At 43.4% G+C, this 20757-nt stretch overlaps 1 protein-coding gene across 4 annotated transcripts in view; it reads right to left on the bottom strand.

Annotated features, from left to right (window-relative positions):
• Nucleotides 1-20468, bottom strand: part of BZW2 (basic leucine zipper and W2 domains 2) — a 93346-nt gene extending 72878 nt beyond the window's left edge. Inside the window, exon 1 of one of the 4 annotated variants that reach the window (XM_025198220.1) lies at nt 20450-20468. Coding sequence is in view for 2 of the 4 variants with exons in the window: in XM_025198221.1 (XP_025054006.1) it covers nt 11017-11118 (102 nt within the window). In the remaining 2 variants the exon portion in view is untranslated. Of the gene's footprint in view, nt 1-10611; nt 11134-20449 lie in introns of those variants that run through there. The other 3 variants (XM_025198221.1, XM_006018919.3, XM_006018918.3) reach the window with 3 other exon arrangements.
• Between the last annotated feature and the right edge of the window lie 289 nt (nt 20469-20757).

Genomic DNA, 20757 nt, shown 5'->3' with positions numbered 1-20757 from the left:
GCTAGACATTAGGAAGCGCTATTTCACTGTCAGGGCGGCTAGGACCTGGAACCAACTTCCAAATGAAGTGGTGCTGGCTCCTACCCTGGGGGTCTTTAAAAAGGAGGCTGGACGAACATCTGGCCAGGGTCATTTGACCCCAGTACTCTTTCCTGCCACGGCAAGGGGTTGGATTAGATGATCTCCTCAGGTCCCTTCTGACCCTACCAACTATGAAACTATGGTACATGGCTTCAGTTTTCCAGCCCATGTGTCTGCTCGCTGCTTGTCTGTCAGACACAGTGGGCCTTGAGGAAAATTTCAGAAACAGACTTTTAGAAATCAGTTAACTCTTGCTGTTGTCCTAGACCATTATTCTAATGCATATCTATTTTACCTATAAGCTAATTCCCAAAAACAAACCTCTAAATACCATTTTCTAGCCATCAGGGCTAGGGACAGAAGATACACATAAACCGGTTTAAGTGATCAGAAGCTGGTTTAAATCTGCAGTAGAACAGAAGTCCAGTGCACATAAATCACTTTCAAAATCACCAAAACCAATTTAAGATAAACCTGGCTGGATATAGTATCAGACTTACCCAATTTAGATCAAACCACTTTATGGAACTTCTGTCCCCGATCACTTCCTGGTTCAAGTTAACTCACAGTCCCCCGTCATCCCAAGATGCTTTGCAGCCTCGGGCTACACTCCCTGCTCCAATGGAGTCGGAAGACAGGGGAATAGCCCCCACTAGCTAGGGTCTACACAGCACATAGATAAAGGGAAAACCCCTATGGTGGGGGCTTTTCAAGCCCTGGCAGCCCTCTCCCGTCCCTCTGCTCCTTGGGCTATCCCTGAGACTACAGCAGCTAAGGCAAATGAGTTGGTTAGGAAGAATTCCCCTCAGCTCCTGGGGCTGCAGGACCCTGAGCTGGGGGGGGGGGACCCCCCCCCAAGGGAAGGGCTCCCTGGGGCCCCCATGCTGGGCTGCAAGGGTAGGCATCTGGCTGGGAGGACTCCTTCTCCCTCACTCCTGCAGCAGCAGCTGAAGTGATCAGCAGCTGAGAAGAGGGGGGTGGAGGGAATCCCCTTGGATCCCCAGGGCTAGGGAACCTCCTGAGGGGGAGTCTCCCTCAAGGTGGGCCCACACCCAGACAGGGGGCTCCTAAACCCTCTGTGGGGGGACAGCAAGGGACTGGGAAAACTTGGCTGGGCTGGCAATGGCCAGCAGGCTGGGAGATGTGCTCTAGCACCCCCCACCTACTGGCCTGGGTCAGTGCAGGTCTCCCCCACTGCCCCTCTCAACTGAAAACTGAATGTCAGTTCAACTGGTTATCACTTCAACCTACACAGCTTAGAGGAAGCTGCCTAGTTTGAATTGATTCAGTCTTAGGTTTTGTGACTGTCTGTACTTAGCCTAGGTGTGTAAACTTTGCAAACAAAGCAAGTAAAGATGAACATCTCAGAGAAAGGAATAAGAATTGGCATGAGACAAGGGTGGGGCGTAAGTATAAATACAGGGATGGGGGGACTTGTGCCTCATAGAAGACCTAGAGGACTGATACAGTGTCTTTACCTGTCAAGGACAATCTTCAGTAAGTTGGACAGACTGTTAAACAAACCAACTGATGTGCTGTCCAAAGACAATAAACCTTTAAGCTTTTATCAATATACACAGATCCAAGCTGTTTTTTCCTGCATTGGCTTGGGAATCTAGAAGACTGCTTGCTAGTGTCAGCTTTCCAGAATACACAGACCCCAGCAGCCTATATCTCAAAAGCAACAGTAAGAAAACATTCCACATGGCTCAGAATAACACCTGGGGCTAGTCGTATATTATTCAGTTTAAGATTAAAGCAAAAACAAATAACTATTGGAATGTACACTAATTTGCTAGATTATATTCAAAGCTTTAAAAAACCCAACACACAACCAACGACACAAAAATAATCTTAATAGTCAAAAGATATTGCAGCATTAGTCCTGTAGTCATAGTTAAATGTACATCTCTTAGTTCAGATTCATAGAACAAAATCTAGCCTTGAGCATCTTGACAGTGCCTCCACTATTTCACTGACAGTTAATATTACCAGATCCAAGTTAAGGTTTTCAGCTAGAGCTAAAAATGGTCTGTAGGGCTGCAAAATAGAAGCCAGTCATTACCAGGAACGGCTAACAGACAGCAAAATTGCAGAAGAAAGGATCGTTTCCACAGTAGAACATCAAGATGATTAGAAAGGATAGAGGGTATTTAATTTAACACCTGTGGAGCTACCCCAGTTCAGTCCCTTGTTCTACCAGGGATGACCTGTGTGGCCTGGGACAAATCACCTAGCTACCTGTACCATAGCTGCCCATCAATAAAATGTAGATTCTCACCATGGTTTTAAGTATAAATACATTAACAACTTGTAAAATACTCCAATACTATGGAAATTAAGCCATGCAACTAACTTAAAATAAAAAGACCATGACAACTCTTTACAGTGGCAAAGAACACAGTGATCAGATGCCACACTAAAACATGTGGCTTGTATTTAAGGCCATTAATATTGGTGGCAGGAAGGTGGAAAGTAAAAGGAAGAAGGATGAGAATGTAATTACAATGGTATAAGAGTCCCTGGAAAGCAGAGAATTTAAGCTTTGTCCACTTCAGAGGCTAGGAAAGTTAAAGAATCTTGTCAAATGTAAAGCCTGTAAGTTTCCCTCTACTGCTAGAAGGTTGCTACTTAAAGTCATAAATGCACAAGGAGTGTGTATTAATTATCTATGATAGAATTTCAACTGGGAATGGTGTAACAGGAACACTGAGGGTCTTGTGATTAATCCAGAAGGACAGGCATGGAACATATCATATAAGATTGGTCTGTTACCAAAGCGGGAAAAAAAATGCTAGACCAAATTCCATGCAGTTGTACCAGCATGAACCTCAAGTAATTCACTGCAGGCCATGATCTCATTCTGAGTTCACACAACTCTGATCAGGTTTTGGTTTATTCTGTTTAGAATAATATCCAAGCAATATTTCCTGTATTCCTCTAGTTACTCTTTTTATAGATACTTGCATGAAAACAGAATTGCGTTCATTTTATCCTCTCCTACTGCTTAGTCACTCTAGGAAATCAACGTCAGAATTTTCACACCAAATTATGTCAGACAGAGCTACTGCTTCAAGTAAGGATTAGGCAGCAGGAGCAAACTGTATATAAAAAGAAAAAAAAAAAAAAGATCTAGCTTCCATGCACCTGCCCATAAGTAATAAAAGATAACAAATAAGCAGAGGTAGCTATAGAAAAAATTTGAAGCGATTATTGGTTTTAAAGCATGAGGTATCAAAACTTCAAGAATGACAGTGAATTTTTCCAGTCTCTTAAGCTTGAGTTTTCCAGAAAGAGGATACGATACTTCGTGGAAAGATATCAACATAAGAGTATAAATACTTTTAGTAAGATTCTGGTCTATGTTTTACACAGATTATGTATAAATGTTTGTTGAAACTGGAGATTTTCAAGAGGAAAGGAAAAGAAGAAAATCTCAGTGCAGGATACGTGAAGATTCAAAGCACATTAAATCCACAACACATCTGATTGCTTACTCCAGTATGATGTGCATGTCAAAGTTTCCTGTTTTTAAAATTTCTTTCCTGTGACGCTTGGAGTTAATTTTTCCATCACAGGCACAAAACCATCCAAACCACTAAATCTTCTCTATATTTTGGGATTGAATAAGCCAGGTCCCATTTTTAAATATTCCCCTTCCACACAGTGTGTTGCATTTCTTGCCCAAGAACTGAAACCTGCAAAGCTATTACTACAAAACTGGTGATGGCAATTATTTATCCAGTCCCATAACAATGTAGAAAATAAACACACTCCTACATGAAAACAGCAGAAGTTTAAACATAGTTCTGTAGTGACAGCAACAGAGGGAAAGCAAAAAAGAAGAAAAGCAGGCTGAAAGTAACAGCGAGGTAATGTTTTAATTTAACATACATCTTGATGGCTCAGCTCTTCAAGAATATTTATGAGCAGTTTTAACTATTGTCATTATAATCAGATGTTCTGCATAGGCAGCAACCTTTTTTTTTTTTTTTGGATTAGTGAGACAGTTTCATATGTTGCATCCAAATTTTTATTCCAGCAGTGGAAAACTTCTGGTCCGCTTTAAAGAAAAATTTCCACTGCTACAAAGGATTCCAGGAGAAGGAGCTGTACAGGCATTCAACCACCCCCAGTGTCTCCCCTGCTCCTTGCACCTTCTGAAGACCAGAGTAATTCCAGTCTGGAGAAAGCATAAACTGTTCCAGTCCTTTCATCCTAGGGAGACTGGAGTGGTAGGACAAACCTTCCTGCCCACTTCTCATTCCAGAATCTCTAGCAGTGAAGAGCCAGCAGGGAGCAGTTTGCAGCTTTTTTTCCCCTCTCCTCCTGGGCTAGGGACAGACATTCAAAAAAGCCTGAGCCTGAATTGATTCAATCTTTACAGGTTAGTCTAACTTGGCTAGGCTAAATCAGTTTTGTAACTGGACAGATGACCCAGAAATGCAGGCATATGTCTGCAGTGGCTCAGGCTAGAAGCTGGGGGATACTAGAGCAGCCCTCCCTTACTTCCACAGCATGGAGCTGAGGCGGGGCTGGCCAGGCTCAGGCAGGAGCTCTGATTAGTACAGCAGGGATTTGATAACAGTGTTTATCACCAAATTAAGAAAACAACAGAGGGACATTACCAGCTACTTGTTGATTCAGCACCACCATAGCCAGCATGTGGTCTACTAGCTAATACACAGGAACTCTCATCAAGACAGAGGGGAGGGGGGAATTCCTGCTTAGCAGGAAGTGGTGAGGGGAGCACAGAAACAGCCTACAGTCTCTGGACCAGCAACCAGGGAGCAGAGGGGAGGAGCCAGCCCTGCTGTGGAGCAGAGAGCATGATGGGATGCTGGGAGTGGCTGATTTAACTTAAACTGGCAAGGGGTCTGGGACAGACATTGCATAAGCTAGTTTGGGCCAAATCAGTTAAATCTGATACTACATTCAACCAGGTTTCTCTCAAACCGCTTCCTGCCATTTTCAAACCGGTTTCTGTGCACTGAACATCTGTTCTGTTACAGGTTTAAACCAGTTTCTTATCACTTAAACCATTTTGTGTGTGATGTCTGTCCCTAGCCCTGGTCTATAGGAGAGGTGAGAGCTGCTGCCCCTCCAACACTTTCTCCAGACCAGGACAACTTGAGTTTCTGAAAATCATGACAGCATTTCTCTGCGACTCCATTCTTCCTGGTCCCCAGGAGGAGTTAAGCTGCAGGAAAGTGTAGAAATGTTCACTGTCCTGAGAAAAACTTCTGGGGGCACCTTTTAACTGGCTGGAGTCAGGTTATTTTTCCTGGATCTACCATTTTCGTGCTCAGAGAAGCATAGTGAATGCATGTACATTTGTTTCTGTCTGGGTAGAAATGTGATGTCTGTATATGGCCTAAGTCAAATACAGGGGCAGCATAAACCTTAATAATTAGAAGTTAAAGTGATTAGAATATTTCTTCACTACCTTGCACCTGTTTATTCTGAATTGCTAAAAATTAATGCAACTGAAGTTATGGCATGGTGTGATGTAAGCCTATAAAATGGTCAGGATTCTCACAAACTGTATGCACAAACACAGTGCACGTACTAAGAAATTTTAACCAAAAGTTTCTACAGGTATCACCTCCCATATGTCTACTTAAGGCAGGCTGGAGCATGGCTACTTAACACAACAGTTTACGAGTCAAAATGAGTTACAGATATGTTTGGCCTCCACTAGCATTAACACCAGAGCAAAACCAGTGTAGTCCAGCACTGTGTTAAAAAAAAAAATAAGAGTAGAACTTCATAAAAACTTCATAAAAAAACCCCCAAAACAACCCCCCCCCCCCCCCCAAACCTCTTAAGTATTTTGGACAGACATATTGTACCACAAAATTCTGCAGCTCTGCTCTATACTTCGACTTTTCTCATGAATTCTGCGCATTCTGGGATGCCTGCTAAAAATTAAAATTGTCTTCAGTTATAGGAGTCAAATTAAAAGTACTAGGAACCACCTACTGGCATTTCTTTGCCATTTCCAAACTGTTTCTAAGAGGCATGGAGGATTCTGATCATGACAGGGATTAATAAAAATTGAATGATGTGCACAAGTCACCACACTAACTTATAGATTTGGCTCTCTGCTCTCTTAACTATTGATGTTATGAAATGGCTAAGGGAGAAGGAGCAGAAGTAGGTGGGTGAAATCAAGTAGCTGCTTCTTCACATTGCTGTGCAATTGAACGTTGTGGGAGATTCCTTTAAGTCTGATTAATTAAAATTGTGCTCCCAATATCAGGTCTTCTCTACATTTTTCAGGCCATTGGAAAGTTGGGGAACTCTACTGCTCCTCTTCAATAAAAGGCCTTAAGTGGGAGCAAAGGCTACACACCAATAAGATCCTTTTTCCTCTTAAGGGTTTAGTCCCTCTGTCCCCAGTTCAGCTTGCACAGCCCTGAGCACTCCAAAGTTAGCTCACCTGATCTCTCTCCCAGGACATTCCAAAGTAAGCTTGGCAGCTCCCTTACTCCAGATTTTTTTGCTCCCAGGACAACCATCTTCCTATTACAGACTCCTTCACAACTCCTTATTTCTGCCTCTTCCCTAGGTGCCTACTGGGTGTCATGTCCAAAAGATGTTATATAACCAAGCTCACCTGAACCTCAAAATGACTATTCATTTCCTTGTAGGTGGATGTATCTTATCAGATAGAAGTCACAGTTGTCTGGTCTGTCACTCAAGCCATTTCTTCCCCACAGAGGGAAGTGAAGAAAGAACTGAGGTATGCAACATTATTATGACATGAATATATTTAAATTGTGGTTTTGCTATAACATTGCTCATCTGTCACAGGTATATCATTTGACCCCTATTTTTAGGAATACTTTTGTAAAAATAAAGAATGTCAGCTTCCATCTGACATCAACAAAATGAAAGAGCATTTGTATGAGGCTGATTTCAGGTGGTATTTGATTAATCAATCATTCTTAAAAAAGAAAGGGATTCTGTATATTATGGCTCTGTGTGTGGGGCAGAGCAGAGGCAGGTTACCGCTGTGGGCTGAGGCTCTGCACCCCACTGCTGTTGCCTCGGGAGCTGTGCATTGGCTGCACTGCATACCCTGCCCGCCTGGTAGTGGAAGGCACGTGGCATCATGCAACTCCTGGGACAACGGCAGTGTGGCGCAGAACCTCAGTCTACAGCAGTAGCCTGCCTCTGCCCCACGCTCTAATCAGGAGGGCACATGCCCTCCATGCCTTCCCCAGGGTGTGCAGAGTGGCAGGAGCCCCCCTGCACCCCTGGATGAGCTGCCTGGGGCCTCAACCGCCCCACAACCCACCCTGAAGCCCCCACTCACCCCAGCCCCTGCCCCAAACCTTCTGTCACAATGGGGGCCTCAATCTGCGACTCCCTCATGCCCCTTCCACCCCACACTTACCTGCTGGGCGGTGTCTGTGTAGTAGCACAGTAAAAGTATCTTTTAAGTTCAAGTTTTACTCAGCCCCCCAAATAATATTTTCTCCCTCTGCCTATGAGGATTAGTATTTAGCATAGGTGCCTTCTTCTGCTACAACCATCCATGTTGTGTCTCTACACATAAAACTGTCATTTCAATACAGGTAAGAGATATTACCATATTTCTCCTCATGCCCTATTTATAACTTCCAAAAGGTTGGCAGATCTATTAATTACCAATCAATAGCCAGTGGCGATTTACTGAGAGGCTCAAAGAGAGAAAACAAAATTGTGAGGGGGTCACAAAAAGCAGGAAATCACACATGGGGGCAGTGCGCACAGCTCAAAATTGGAGCCTGGCCAGTCAGAGCCATACTGCAGCTGTTGGCCAAGCTCCAAGCAGCAGCACTGCTGCTGCTCCAGCCCCAGAACCCAGAAGGCCCCCATGTAAGGCTACTGGCGCCAGCCCAGTGCTGCCCCCAGCCTCACCTACTCCACCCAGGGTAACTTGCCATACACCAGAGGGCGCATGGCATAGGCATTCCCTGGGGACAATTAACTAGCAGCGGCACAAGGTGTTCAGCTGCTTCTTTTCCCCCAAGGAAACAAGGGTCCGAGCTCATGTGGACACATACATAGACTTTGCTGAATGAAGCAAATTGGCTGTCTTAATGCATCACAGAACAGGAAATACCCCTCACCCTATACCATGGGTAGGGAGGGGAAAAACTAAGGGGTGATGTTATCTCCCCACTTTCTCTATTTATCCAGACCCATCTCCAATGATAAATTGGTGACGAGTCTGGCCAAGCAGGGATAATCCTATTTTCCCCACTCAGACAGACCTGTGCCCCACATGTGGCTGGGTGAAGAAGTCAGACTTCCTTGCAAATGGAGAGGTACCCCAAGATTCCCCAGGGTGCCCCTTTGTAAGCAAGGAAAGCAGGCAAGTGCTCTGAGAGTTTCAGGGCCCCTCAAGCCTCCAGAGCACCTGCCTGGAGTGGTAGAAGAATGCAAGCAGCTCAGGCTGACTGTCCCACTCCACCACAAAGGTAAGATATCCACCACAATGAAGTGGCAGTCTATTACTACCTTTTGCTACACCACTGATTTTCCTTTCATGTGGTACCACAACAGGTTTAGGTGTCTATTTTCTCAGCACGTGCACTACCATAACCAACCACACATGAGAATTAGGATCACATTTGTTTCCAGCCTTGGGTGCACCTCTACCTTGCCTTCTGCCTGACTTCAGACTAACTTGGCTAACTACTACTCATTCCATAGAGAAAGCATATATTTTTAATCATTTGGTTGTTAAAAAGTCTAACAGCTATCAAAGTATGTTACATGATCAGTAAAGTAGTTAACATTTAAAGGAATATAATGTTCAATAATTTACGGGTAGGAGAGATCATCATCAGCAATCTAGTTTCACAGACAAAATGATAAAACATTCTGTTGCATCATACAAGACAGTGAAGCCAATGAACAACTACTTATTTTCCACTTTTTACTTGCTGTGCAAGTATAAGATATTTTCCTGGTACAGTAAAAGTTCAAGAAAGGCACTGCTGGGCTAACTATAAAAGGGAAGCCTTTTCTGCTTTAATCAGAAGAGTATTCAGCCTTTTTACTGACACTTCAGAAGCAGAGGTCAATTTGTCCCATCTTGAAAGAGGGTTTCATACAATATCTTGAAGAGATTTCTGGAGAGGTACTTTCAATATGTGTACTTGATTTAAGAATGTTCTCAAGACACCAAACAAAAAATCAGTTGCTTTATCTACAATAAAAGAGTATAACAGGAAGTGCTACTCATCTGATAACTGTCTTGGGAGGTAGATCTCCATAATTCTGTGTCGTGGTTAGCAAAGTAACATGTCACTGCAACCTAACTCTAACCTTTCCAGCATCCTAAGGGATATTGCATAATATGTCTGTTTTCTTTCCTTTTTCCTCTATTCACATTTTTCCTTTTTCCCCCATTCCTGTCTCTGAGAATCATCACTGAAGTACCCACTAAAGCAGAGATTCTCAACCTTTTTTGGACACAAGCCACCCCTCAGACTCAAGGAAAATGCTAGCTCTTGGCTTTCACTTGTTTGTTTGTTTTTACTATGAAAAAAATAAAAAATAGAGCAATTCTTCTGTTGCAAAGAACAACAGGTCAAAATGTTTCTGACACTATGGATTCTTGTTCAAAATCCGAGTTTATCTTGTGAACTGTGTGTGCAACTAACAGAGCAAGACTGTGCATCGTCCTTAAAAAGATTTCACAGCACAGCATCTGTAGCACTGGCTGAGTATCATTGCCCTAAAGATCCTAGGTGGTACATGTATGAAGGTGTAGGTGTACCTTAGTCTGAATAACATAACATAATAGAGGCAATAAAGAAGAAAACAGATCAGTAACTACCCAGATAAGAATATCTTGTATACCTTAAACTCAATGGGATCTAGCAGCTGACTTCAAAAATTCTGTAACTTGTCTCTCCTACGCTATAAAAGTGTTTTAGCCATACTAGATCAAAGATTTAAGCATTAAAAAGGTGTTTTGACTCTTATGGCCAGGGGACCTTTGTCAGCACCTCAAGGAAAATGCCATTTTAACAAGCACTGCGGAAAAAGCAGTAACTTTATTTAAGGTGGATTATTGTTTTAAGAGGTTTTCTCTGAAACGGTTTTTATTTTAAAGCAAAGCTGATTGATCACTAATTTCCCCAGAGAAAACGGAATTGCAGAGTCTGAGCCCAACTAATTTTTGCTGAAGTGATCAGGGTTGAGACACAGGAGACTGTTACCTAGCACCTGATCAGAAAGTTAGAAAATCTTACAGTTCCTTTTTGAGACAAAAGCTATGGCTTGAAACCTAACAAGAAGGGGCCCTCAGACCAGGAAAGTCAAAGGTAGTGAACTGGGATTACAGGTTCTGGGTTGAGGACTAGAGCTGTTACCCAGATTACAGGTAACGTTGTGGGTTAACTAATGATAAGAGGCAGAAACAGATCTGCAACCTGACCTTTAATTTTCTTGCACTTCAAAACACAAAAACAAACATTTAACCCAAAGTCCACTTGGCCACCCCATGACAGCACAACAGATTCTCACCTATACAGGCTGGGGAGACTTGAGTGGTGGGAGGAAGGTAGCATGGCAGCAGGTAGCTAGCAGCAGGTCTTCATGAATTCGCCAAGTTCTCCAAATTTCCCTCCAGCCTATACCCAGTATTTCTAGATGACTGGTTCTAATATTCTAATAAATGATCTCTGATCAATTTCATTTAAATTTTTGCTTCTCTGAAACTTTTGGACCTGGACTGAACCAGTTCTCTTGTGGACTTGGAAGATGTCAATTAGTTTATATTTACATCCTTGGAAAAATAAAAGGGAAGGTATAGTGGCTTGTTACTGTTCACAGAGCAGTTTTATTTTCCCTGGGCCAAACATGTCCCCACAGGAAGCAACATAAACCATAAAACAAACAACTGCATAAGCAATAAACAGTTAAATCAACCTCTGTGGTCCTTCCCAGACCCTGAGAAGGCAATTCCAGCTCTGAGCTGCCTCCACAGAACTGCAGTCTTCCATATCCTTTGACTCTCCTCCATGGAAGCATTTAACTTCTTCTAGGGCCAGCCAATCATCCCTGTCAGCTGGTCTAGTCCTCCTAGGCAGGCAGGTGATCCCCTTCTAAACACCTGCAGCTGGGCTACAGACCATGAGCCATGTACCCTGTTACAGAGGGTTTCTTATCTCCTTTTCTTCCCTCTTGTTCAACACTGGCCTGTTTCTTCTTTAGTTTATGGTCTTCTCCAATAAAGCTGTTTTGTTTTTACAGATTTGCTAAGCATCTTACCAAAATATATCTATTACAGCAAATAACATCTAATACATTTGGTTACATCAATCACCACTACAAATATTTTAAAATAAAGCTATTATATAGTATATCTGGATTATTTAATGTATGGTCTTCCCTTATGTCTTCTTTCAGGCCTTGTGCTTTGTTTAACTGTAATCTCATTAGTGAGTTAGACAGTTATGCTGAGGGCTTCCTTTATCTTACTGGCCTAACTAGTTGTTACATATGCAAAGGTTCAAGCTACAGTCACTCAGAAAAAAGTTTTGGGGCTCTCTGCTTAGCCACACTTCTGCAGTCTGGCCTAGGCCCCTTGAAAATGGCCAAAGCTGGCAGCAGCTGCCAAGCACCACAGTAATACAAACAAGTGGCACATGTTGCAGTTGCATTAGAATTGTGACAGTTGACAATTTTAACTAACGATAGCAAGTACTGAAGTAGGAAAAAAGCAAAAGGTAACATATGTGTCACATTATTTAAAAGGGAAAGAACAGGAAAAGTTAGGGAAGATTATTCTAAAGAAACTGAGGAATGGGGAAGAGAGGAAGGAGGGAAACCAGCTAATAGAGTTTTGCAGAGCAAGGCAGCTAAAAACTCAAGTGCTAACAAAAAGATACTTAGTTCATCTACTGATACTCTGAGCACCAGAAAAATAATTATGTTTGGGGGAGTTTAGAAGATCGCTTAGAATGACTGCTACCAGAGGTTGAGGGAGACAGAGTCTGGAGCAGACTAGGGGAGATCTCAGGAACATCCTCAAAGGGGAGCAAGAAAATAAAACAACAGCAACCAGGTCCCATCCACACTAAGTCTCTTTCAGCAACAGCTAGCACTGAAAAGGCTGCAGATAAAGAAAGAAAAAAAAAAAGCAGTTTCAAAGAGATATGCTGCACTTGTTTGTGGGCTGCAAGTTGTTTTATCTCCAAAGTGAGCGTTAGAGTGAATGGAGTCAGCATCAGTTTGGGAGAGAGAAAATCCACATCATTACTACATTGATGTGATTGGAAGGGGCACAGCATCTACCCAGGCTTTCACAGGGACAATTTTGAATGTTCAGCCACCTAGGGAAGGCAATGGGCATGGCTGTGTTTTTAAATGCTTCTGAGATGAGTTATGAATTAAACTCCTACCCTAGGAGGTGTAGGAATGCATTTCATTTCCTAACTGTGACACTATTTCTAAATATTAACTGGAATTTAAGCAGACATCTGTTATAAGTGAACCCAGGTTCACTTAAAGTAAGGCAACCAAACAGCCACGGACATGTCTGGCATGAATCTATGGAATAAGGAAGAAAGTAATGGAAAAGTAACTTTCAGCAATGAACAATATAAATTGCCAATTATTGATCTCAATTTTGAGATGTACTCTGTCAATCGGTTCATAAGTCTTTTTCAGAAAGCCAGGATCATCCACACCTTAGGCCTCAATAAGCATTAACAGTTCTACTGTATCATTGTTTCTGGGGTCGTCATATTAACATCAAGTTTTAGAAGTGGCATTTTAAAATTCCGACCTAGCAAAGAATCTTGCTTATGCCGAAGACCTAGTATTTCTGAAGTTTGTAGCTCTCATAAGGCCCTATTTAGCATTCTTGTGTCCTTCAGGCATATTTGTTCATTACTCTAAAATAGGAGATTGCCCAAAACAAGGCACACTGAAAGGACCACATACTACAGAAGATAAAATCCACAGTCCAAACAAATACAGCACCATCAGAATCGGGAAAACCTGAGGACCTGAACAAAACCTTGTCATTGCTCAATTTCACGCTGCATCAGCTGATACACAAGTTTCTAAAAGTTCACATACCACATTCAGAAAACCAGATTAATAAAAGCAAAATCTGAAGAGATTTCACAAATTATTCCATTGCAGTATGGCACAAGTAAGGAAAACTTTAAAAAAAACCCCAAAAACCTTCAAAAATCTAAGTTCTTATTCTATGTGGTTTTAATTGTTTAAAGAAATTGAAGCTTATTAGAAGCATCTCTATTTCTAGCAGTTAAGCAAGGGTTTTTGAACAGTGTAACCCTGAGAGACAAACACAGAAAGAAAGAGAGAGAGAGAGAGAGAGAGACCCGTTTGGAAAAAATATCTATATTCCCAATAATAAAGCTACCAAGAAGAGCGAGGAAACATTTATAAAAGGAAAAGAGCCAAATCAGGTGTAGCTCTTGCCCTGCTCCAAGAGCAGGTATTTTATGTAATCCATTCTTGCTTTGTTGCCAGAGTTTATCTTGGTAACTAAAACCACCAAATAAGGCCTACCATACTCATTATCTTTGCCATTCCCTGAAGAATACCCTACATGACTTCTTTGCCCCAGACTGTTTTCTCTACATGACCTCTCTATCCCTTAATCTTAATTCTCTCTAACCAGAGATAATCCACCCTAACAGCCTGCTTGGAGATAGTTATTTTTATCTGTTAGCATGACTAAGCAATAACTAGAATATACCTGTATTTCCATGACTCCAGCACAGGGGCAGGCAATTATTTCGGGCAGAGGGCCGCTTACCCAGTGTTAGCAAGCTGTTGAGGACCACATGGCTAGCCCCACCCCTTGATTACCATCTTGGGACCAATGTCCCAGGGCCAGGTGGGTCCCAGAGCAGGGCGCAGGCTGGCGGGGGCTGTGGAGCCAGGCTGGGCTGCACCAGCAGGAAGAAGGGGGAGCTGGCCTGGCTCCATGGAGCCCCTGCTGGCCAAGACCCTGTATTCTTGTCACCCTGCTCTGGGTCCCGCTGGCTCTGGGACACTGGTGTGGGCCCCACGCTTCTGCACCCGCTCACTCCCAGTGCCCCCCCACCCATGGTACAGGCTGGGGGCAGCACACAGCCCTGACCCCCTGCTCGCCGGCAGGGAAGGAGCTGGTGCGGAGCACAGGAAGAAGCGGCCCCTTCCCTGTTCCGTGGCAGGCGCTTCCTGCTGCAGCCGCTCAGAGCTCATGTGGGGCTGTCCTGAGCAGGGCCAAATTTGGCTTGCAAGTCCATTCCATCTGGCCTGCAGGGCCCCAAAGAAAATTTTGAAAATTAAAATTAACCTGTCCTTGGTTCCTGTCAAAAATGACAGGAACCAGGGTCAGTAGGACCCAGGGGAATCCTTGGTGGGCTCAGCAGCAGCTTCTAACCCGCCCCTGCTGCCACCCTGGGCCCCGTGCTGGCTCCAGGCTCGCCCATCAGGGTTGTGCACGGTGGCAGCAGCTGCGGCCCCCACCACTTGTCATGCCAGGCAGTGTTTGCTGCTGCCGCTGCCCACCCAGGGCTCCAGCGCAGGGCAAGCAGCAGCAAACACTGTCTGGTGCAGCAAGCAAGGGGGCCGCAGCAGCTGCCGCCATGCACAACCCTGATGGGCGAGCCTGGAGCCGGCGCGGGGCCCAGGGTGGCAGCAGGGGCGGGTTACAAGCTGCTGCTGAGCCCACCAAGGATTCCCCTGGGTCCTACTGACCCTGGTTCCTTTCATTTTTGACAGGAACCAAGGACAGGTTAATTTTAATTTTCAAAATTTTCTTTGGGGCCCTGCAGGCCAGATGGAATGGACTTGCAAGCCAAATTTGGCCTGCGGGCCATATTTTGCCCACACCTGTTCCAGCACCTGACAGAGATAATAGTGCAAGGGACCCATTCTGCCTGCAGAATTCTGGACTATGTCCATGTATAAAATATGCAAGCAATTTATTCTATTACTGCCATTTCTAAATACGAGGGAAGTGTTTTTATTGGACCAACTGCATACCTGGGAGAGAGATTAAAAGAAAACTTTTGAGCACTAAGGGCTCCTATACACATGCAGGGAAGCTGGTGCGACATGCCAAAAATCCAGTGCGCCAGAGCAGACTTGGTTAATCAAGTCTGCTGGAGCATGGAAATTAACGCACTCCAGCAGACTGTAGCATCACATGCATCAGCGTCCCTGCACTGAAAAATGGCGGTGGGCTGCTTTGAACGATAGGTTGTTTGATGAGCTTTATTTCGAAGTGCTCCGCCATCATTTTTCAGCACAGGGACACTGATACATGTGACACTTGGGCACTTTTAATTGGTGCAGCTCACTGATTAAAGTGCCCTCCCCATGCCTCCTGAAGCATGTGTAAAAATGCCCTAAGTGCCCTTTGTCTGGCAACTTGAGGCCCAATAAAGATACCACCAAAAATAAAAATAAAAAGCCTGATTTCCTGCAAGTGTGTTGGTCCAACAACACTCCAACCCTTTCTAAAATGGAATTTCCAGTTGCAAAGGCTCTATGAAGCACAAAAACAAATACCTCATTAGATTCAAAATTTCTATTGTGTAAAAATAACTGCTAATTCACTTTATAAGAGAACTTTCCTATATTCTAGAGATTTTTTGTTTCTAAATAAGTAACAGTAATATATAGTATTAAACCTTCCAGAAAGGCTTTTCCCACAGTAACTTTGTACTACCAGTTCTGTTTAAAGCCCTGTCTTGTGCAGGACTTCAAACAAATCAAGGAATCCATTTCTAAGCACTTGGAGGAAGAGGAGAAGGTGATTAGGAATAGTCAGCATGGATTCACCAAGGGTAAGTCATGCCTGACCAACCTGATTGCCTTCTATGATGAGATGACTGGCTCTGTGGACAAGGGGAGACTAGTGGATGTGGTATACCTTGATTTTAGCAAGGTTTTTGATATGGTCTCCCACCACATTCTTGCAGGCACACTAAAGAAACATGGGCTGGATGAATGAACTTTAAGGCAAACCAAAAACTGGCTGGAGCACTAGGCTCAGAGGTTAGCAATCAATGGCTCAATGTCTAGCTGACAGCCGGTATCAGTGGAGTGCCCCAGGTGTTGGTCCCGGGGCCAATTTTGTTCCAGGTTGTTGATGAAGACATTGAACATGGCATAGAGTGCACCCTCAGCAAGTCTCCAGATGAGGCCAAAAGCAATCTCATGAGGTTCAACAAGAACAAGTGCAAAGCCCTGCAGTTAGGACAGAACAATCCCAGGCACCAGTACAGGCTGGGGGTTGACTGGCTAGGCAACAGGTCTGCAGAAGACCTGGAGGTTACAGTGGACAATAAGATGAATATAAGCCAGTGTGCCATTATTGCCAGGAAGGCTAATGGCATACTGGGCTGTATTGGTAGGTGTGTTGCCAGTAGGTCAACGGAAGTGATTATTCCACTCTATTCAGTACTTGTGAGGCCACATCTGGAATACTGTGTTTTTTGAGCCTCCCACTACAGAAAGGAGGTGGACAAATTGGAGGGTCCAGCGGAGGTCAACAAAAAGGGTGGGGAGGTGGCATGACTTCTAAGGAAAGGCTGAGGCAACTAGGCTTATTCAGTCTAGAGAAGAGAAGACAGAGGGGATTTAATAGCAGCCTTCAACTACCTGATTGGGGGTTTGAAAGAGGCATAGAGCTGGACTGTTCTCAGTTGTGGCAGATGACAGAAGAAGGAGCAACCATCTCCAGTTTCAGCAAGGGGAGTTTAGGTTGGATATTAGGAATAATTTTATCACTAGGAGGGTAGTAAAACACTGGAACAGGTTATCCAGAGAGGTGGTGGATTCTGGGAGATTTTTAAGATCTGGCTAGACAAAGCCTTGCCTGGGATGATCCAGTTGAGGATGGTCCTGCTTTGAGCAGGGGGGTGAACGAGATGACCTCCTGAGGTCCCTTCCAACCCTAATTTTCTATTATTCTAACCTTAAGAATAAAGGCCACCTCAAAGGTAAATTCATTTTGGTAACATAGAATCACTCTGTGCATGGCAGTCTCATACATAATGTTCTTTGTAGATCATGTTTATGTACTGGTTCAATTGAAATCAATGGAAATCAATGGAACCAATGGAATCAAACTCACACACCAAAATCCAGTAATTTATTAAGCCCAGTTAATAGTGTTTATATACAATCATCTGCGCTGTTTGTCAGCCGATGAAAAAGGTACAATAGCACTGAAATCAGGAAGTCTAGTCCTGGACGACTGAGCAAATATTGCCAACACACCAGTAGCTTGTGATCTCATCGGCTGTTTAAGTAAGAATCCTATTTTTCCATCATATTTCTAGTTCTGGAAGTTTAAGACTTTAAACCACTGTATGTTAAGCACAATCTTGTGCAGAGGATCAGAATAAATTCTTAAGACTGTCATGTGACAGTACATAGATTTGTACAGGGATGAATCACATTTATTCTTAGGATTATTTTCTTTATATCCCTACAGTTTCAGTCCAGCAATTCTCAACCAGGGTGTTATGGAGAGTTGCACAGAACAACATCATGGGCCATGTTTGATGCCCCAGCATTACTCTAGAATTAGAAGATTGAAAGTTACCAACTAACTAGAACTTAAATGGGGAAAAAAACCCATATTTTTTACAGAGTTGCTTAGCTGGCTGTCTTGTACAGACTCATTCATTACATGTACATCTTTCCTGCCCTGCATCCATACAGACTACTAAAATGCTATTATGCTATTCAACTACTAGAAAACTGAAGTGTCTATATTCATGAAACAGATCAAGATGTTAGTTAACAGGGCTAAGGAAGCTACTTATCTATAGTACTAACTTTCCAGAACAAAGAACCTTCATAATAAATTGTGTTATTACATAAATGTATCTGATCAACTGTCATATAACATGTGTCATTTACACCTTAAGAAAAAACATTAAATCACCCTGCAGAATAAGTAGTAATATTTTCCTATGTTATACATTTAATCACTGGGTACAAAATTGGAACCAGAGGAAACTAAAATATGATACTACCAAATCCCCACTTTGCAAATGGGGAATTGAAACATGGGGGGGGGGGGGGGGGGGATGAAATGTGGGTAGTGAAACAGGGGGGGGGGGGGGGAGTATCAATGTAAAGCTGCTTACCAATGCCTACCATATCCAGCATGAGACAAGGTCCCATTTGAAAGGCTGTGGAATTTCTGGGTAGTGCTGCAATCAGCAGAGCAGTCTGGACAACTACTAAAAGTTTAGGCAAGCATCCAAGTTACCTCAGTGACAAACAATTAAAGCAGCTCAAGGTAAGAAAGGTGCGAAGGCCAGCAAGAGACAACTAGAGGGGAAAAGGGCAGGCAGGGAACAGGCACTGGAAAGCGGAAACAGCGCACTACCATCACCTTTTCAGGGTGAGTCTGGCACCGCTGCTCCCAAATGCCCCAGCTGGAGCCAGGCAGGAGAGGTTCAAGGGCTTCCTCTATGCCCAGGTCAGACAGGGACCATGGCAACAGTGGCAGATCCCACTCCTTGTGCATCTGCTCCCTGCCCCTCACCCACTGGCCTAAGACATACCTTACCCCTCTACTCCCCACCCCCCATAGTCTGAGGGGCAGTATGCTGTACCCCACTTTCAGGAATCCTAGATCCACCCAAGTTTACAGGCACAATCGAAAAAAAAATCTCACGAGTTAAATTCACCTGTTTTAATATGCACATTTTGTTCGTTACCAATTAAAAATAAAACTTATGAGTTAAACATGTTTTGAAAAGGAGCCTGATTGATGTCAAGCTATGTTTTGTATTGCATTCATGGAACTATGGTTTGTAACATTCAGTTCAAGAACACTATTGCCTTGAGTATCTAGAGCTCCTGATAACAGTGAATATTTGGTGCAATTGTATGTATTAAATGCATTAGAAAAAGACATCTCACACACACACACACGTTATAAGACATCCAACAGGAGACATTTGTGAAATAAGCATTACAACAAAACCTATCCTAACAGGACCAGGGCTTAAAATAAAAGAACTGGACAGAGAGAGTGTAGAGACATCATCTCTTAAAGTATTACTATTTATAAATAAACAACACAGATGATTTAGGGAATTTTCTGTACTAAAACAATTATTCAAAATCCAAACAATATAGAATCAGACAAAAAGACCACTACAGACACGTAGGCATGTTTGCATGCAAAATTGCAATAATTAAGAAACAAGAGATTAGAAATAAATTCTTTAATAAAAAGGAAGGATGATCAGGTAGGTAAAGATTACTTTATGATTGAAGAGATGCAAGTTTAACTCTGTTCTACCCCAGGCTTCCTGAACACCCCTGTGCAAATCATTTCATTTCTTGCTGGAATGAATTGTGTCAGCACTGTCATAGCAAAGAAACATTTGGGAGAAGGGTTAGAAAAGGGAAGAAAATGTGGCAAAGTATTACCCTTGCTGAATATCAAAAATTGTTACAGAGACTGAAGTCATGACATGAAATCAATTTGAAGGAAAAAGTCATGTCAAGAGAATTCATTGTAATGGAAACTGTTACACCCCCACAATCACAGAGCGCCCTCCCTCCGCAGATAAAACACTTGGCAATATCTACAGTTTGAGAACATTTATCAAGCAAATCCAATTTTTTTTTGGCTGAACTACAAGAGAGAAAAGAAAATGGCAAAGCATGACCATCCAAATATTAATAATTAGAGAACTATGGGCAATTAAGTGAAAGAGATAAGAAATAGGCAATTGAGAAATAAATTACCAGACAAAAATCGGCAAGCACATGTATTTTATAACCATCATCAGAGAAGCTGGCATTCAACTAATTGAGCATTTATTAATCACAGATGTACAAACTAAGCTGGTTTAGAGAATTAATAAGGCAATTCACACTTCAAACATGGAACATGGGTTAAACACACACGTACACACGTGTCCAATTAAAATGGTAACGAGCGGTCTTGCACTGGTAAAAAAAAATATTTTTTTTTACTAAACTCTCTCTTTAAAAATTATCTAAAAGCTGAATTTGAGTCTGTCAAACCTGAGAATTGGAATAATTAGTAAGAACCAAAGTCTGTAAGTAAGGTGAGGCTGAAGTTGGTGCCTTATTCCCGGTTCCTTCGTCCAAGCTCATTTTTACACAACTCGCGGTTGTTAGCAATGAGCCTGGCAGGCTAAAAAGTTACAATTTCATCAGAAATGGACATTTACTAACAAAAATGTAAATAATACCAGGCAAGGGTCTTTGGGTAGATGTGATCTCTTGTAGTAGTCGGTATAATAAAAGAGACCACATCTACCCAAAGACCCTTGCCTGCCCATGCCCTCACACGAGCGCGGCTACAACCAACCACCCGGTACATAACCTCGACTAAGGAGCGGCGAGGAGGCTTGGGTTACGGGGTGAAACCCTTCTAGGGAGAAGGAACCAGGCTCATCCTCCCATCAGGAAGCCGAGCCGAGCGCCGCGATCCTCAGCGCGAGGGCGGATAACGCGGCGTCTCCTCCCTGGAGCGCGGGGCTCCGCTGGGGCAGCGGCTGCTAACAGGCGCGCGGCGACCGACCCCGGCCCCAGCCTCCCGCGGGGGAAGCCTCGGCACGTTTCTACCCTGCGCCGCCCCGCGGGGCGCCCTCGGCACGGCCCGGGCCGCCGCTCACCCGTGCGGGGACGTTC

Source organism: Alligator sinensis, unplaced genomic scaffold (genome assembly GCF_000455745.1).
Source record: "Alligator sinensis unplaced genomic scaffold, ASM45574v1 scaffold123_2, whole genome shotgun sequence".
Classification (NCBI taxonomy): Eukaryota; Metazoa; Chordata; order Crocodylia; family Alligatoridae; genus Alligator; species Alligator sinensis.
Note: the sequence above shows the minus strand (reverse complement) of the source record. Positions and strands in the feature narration are given on the sequence as shown.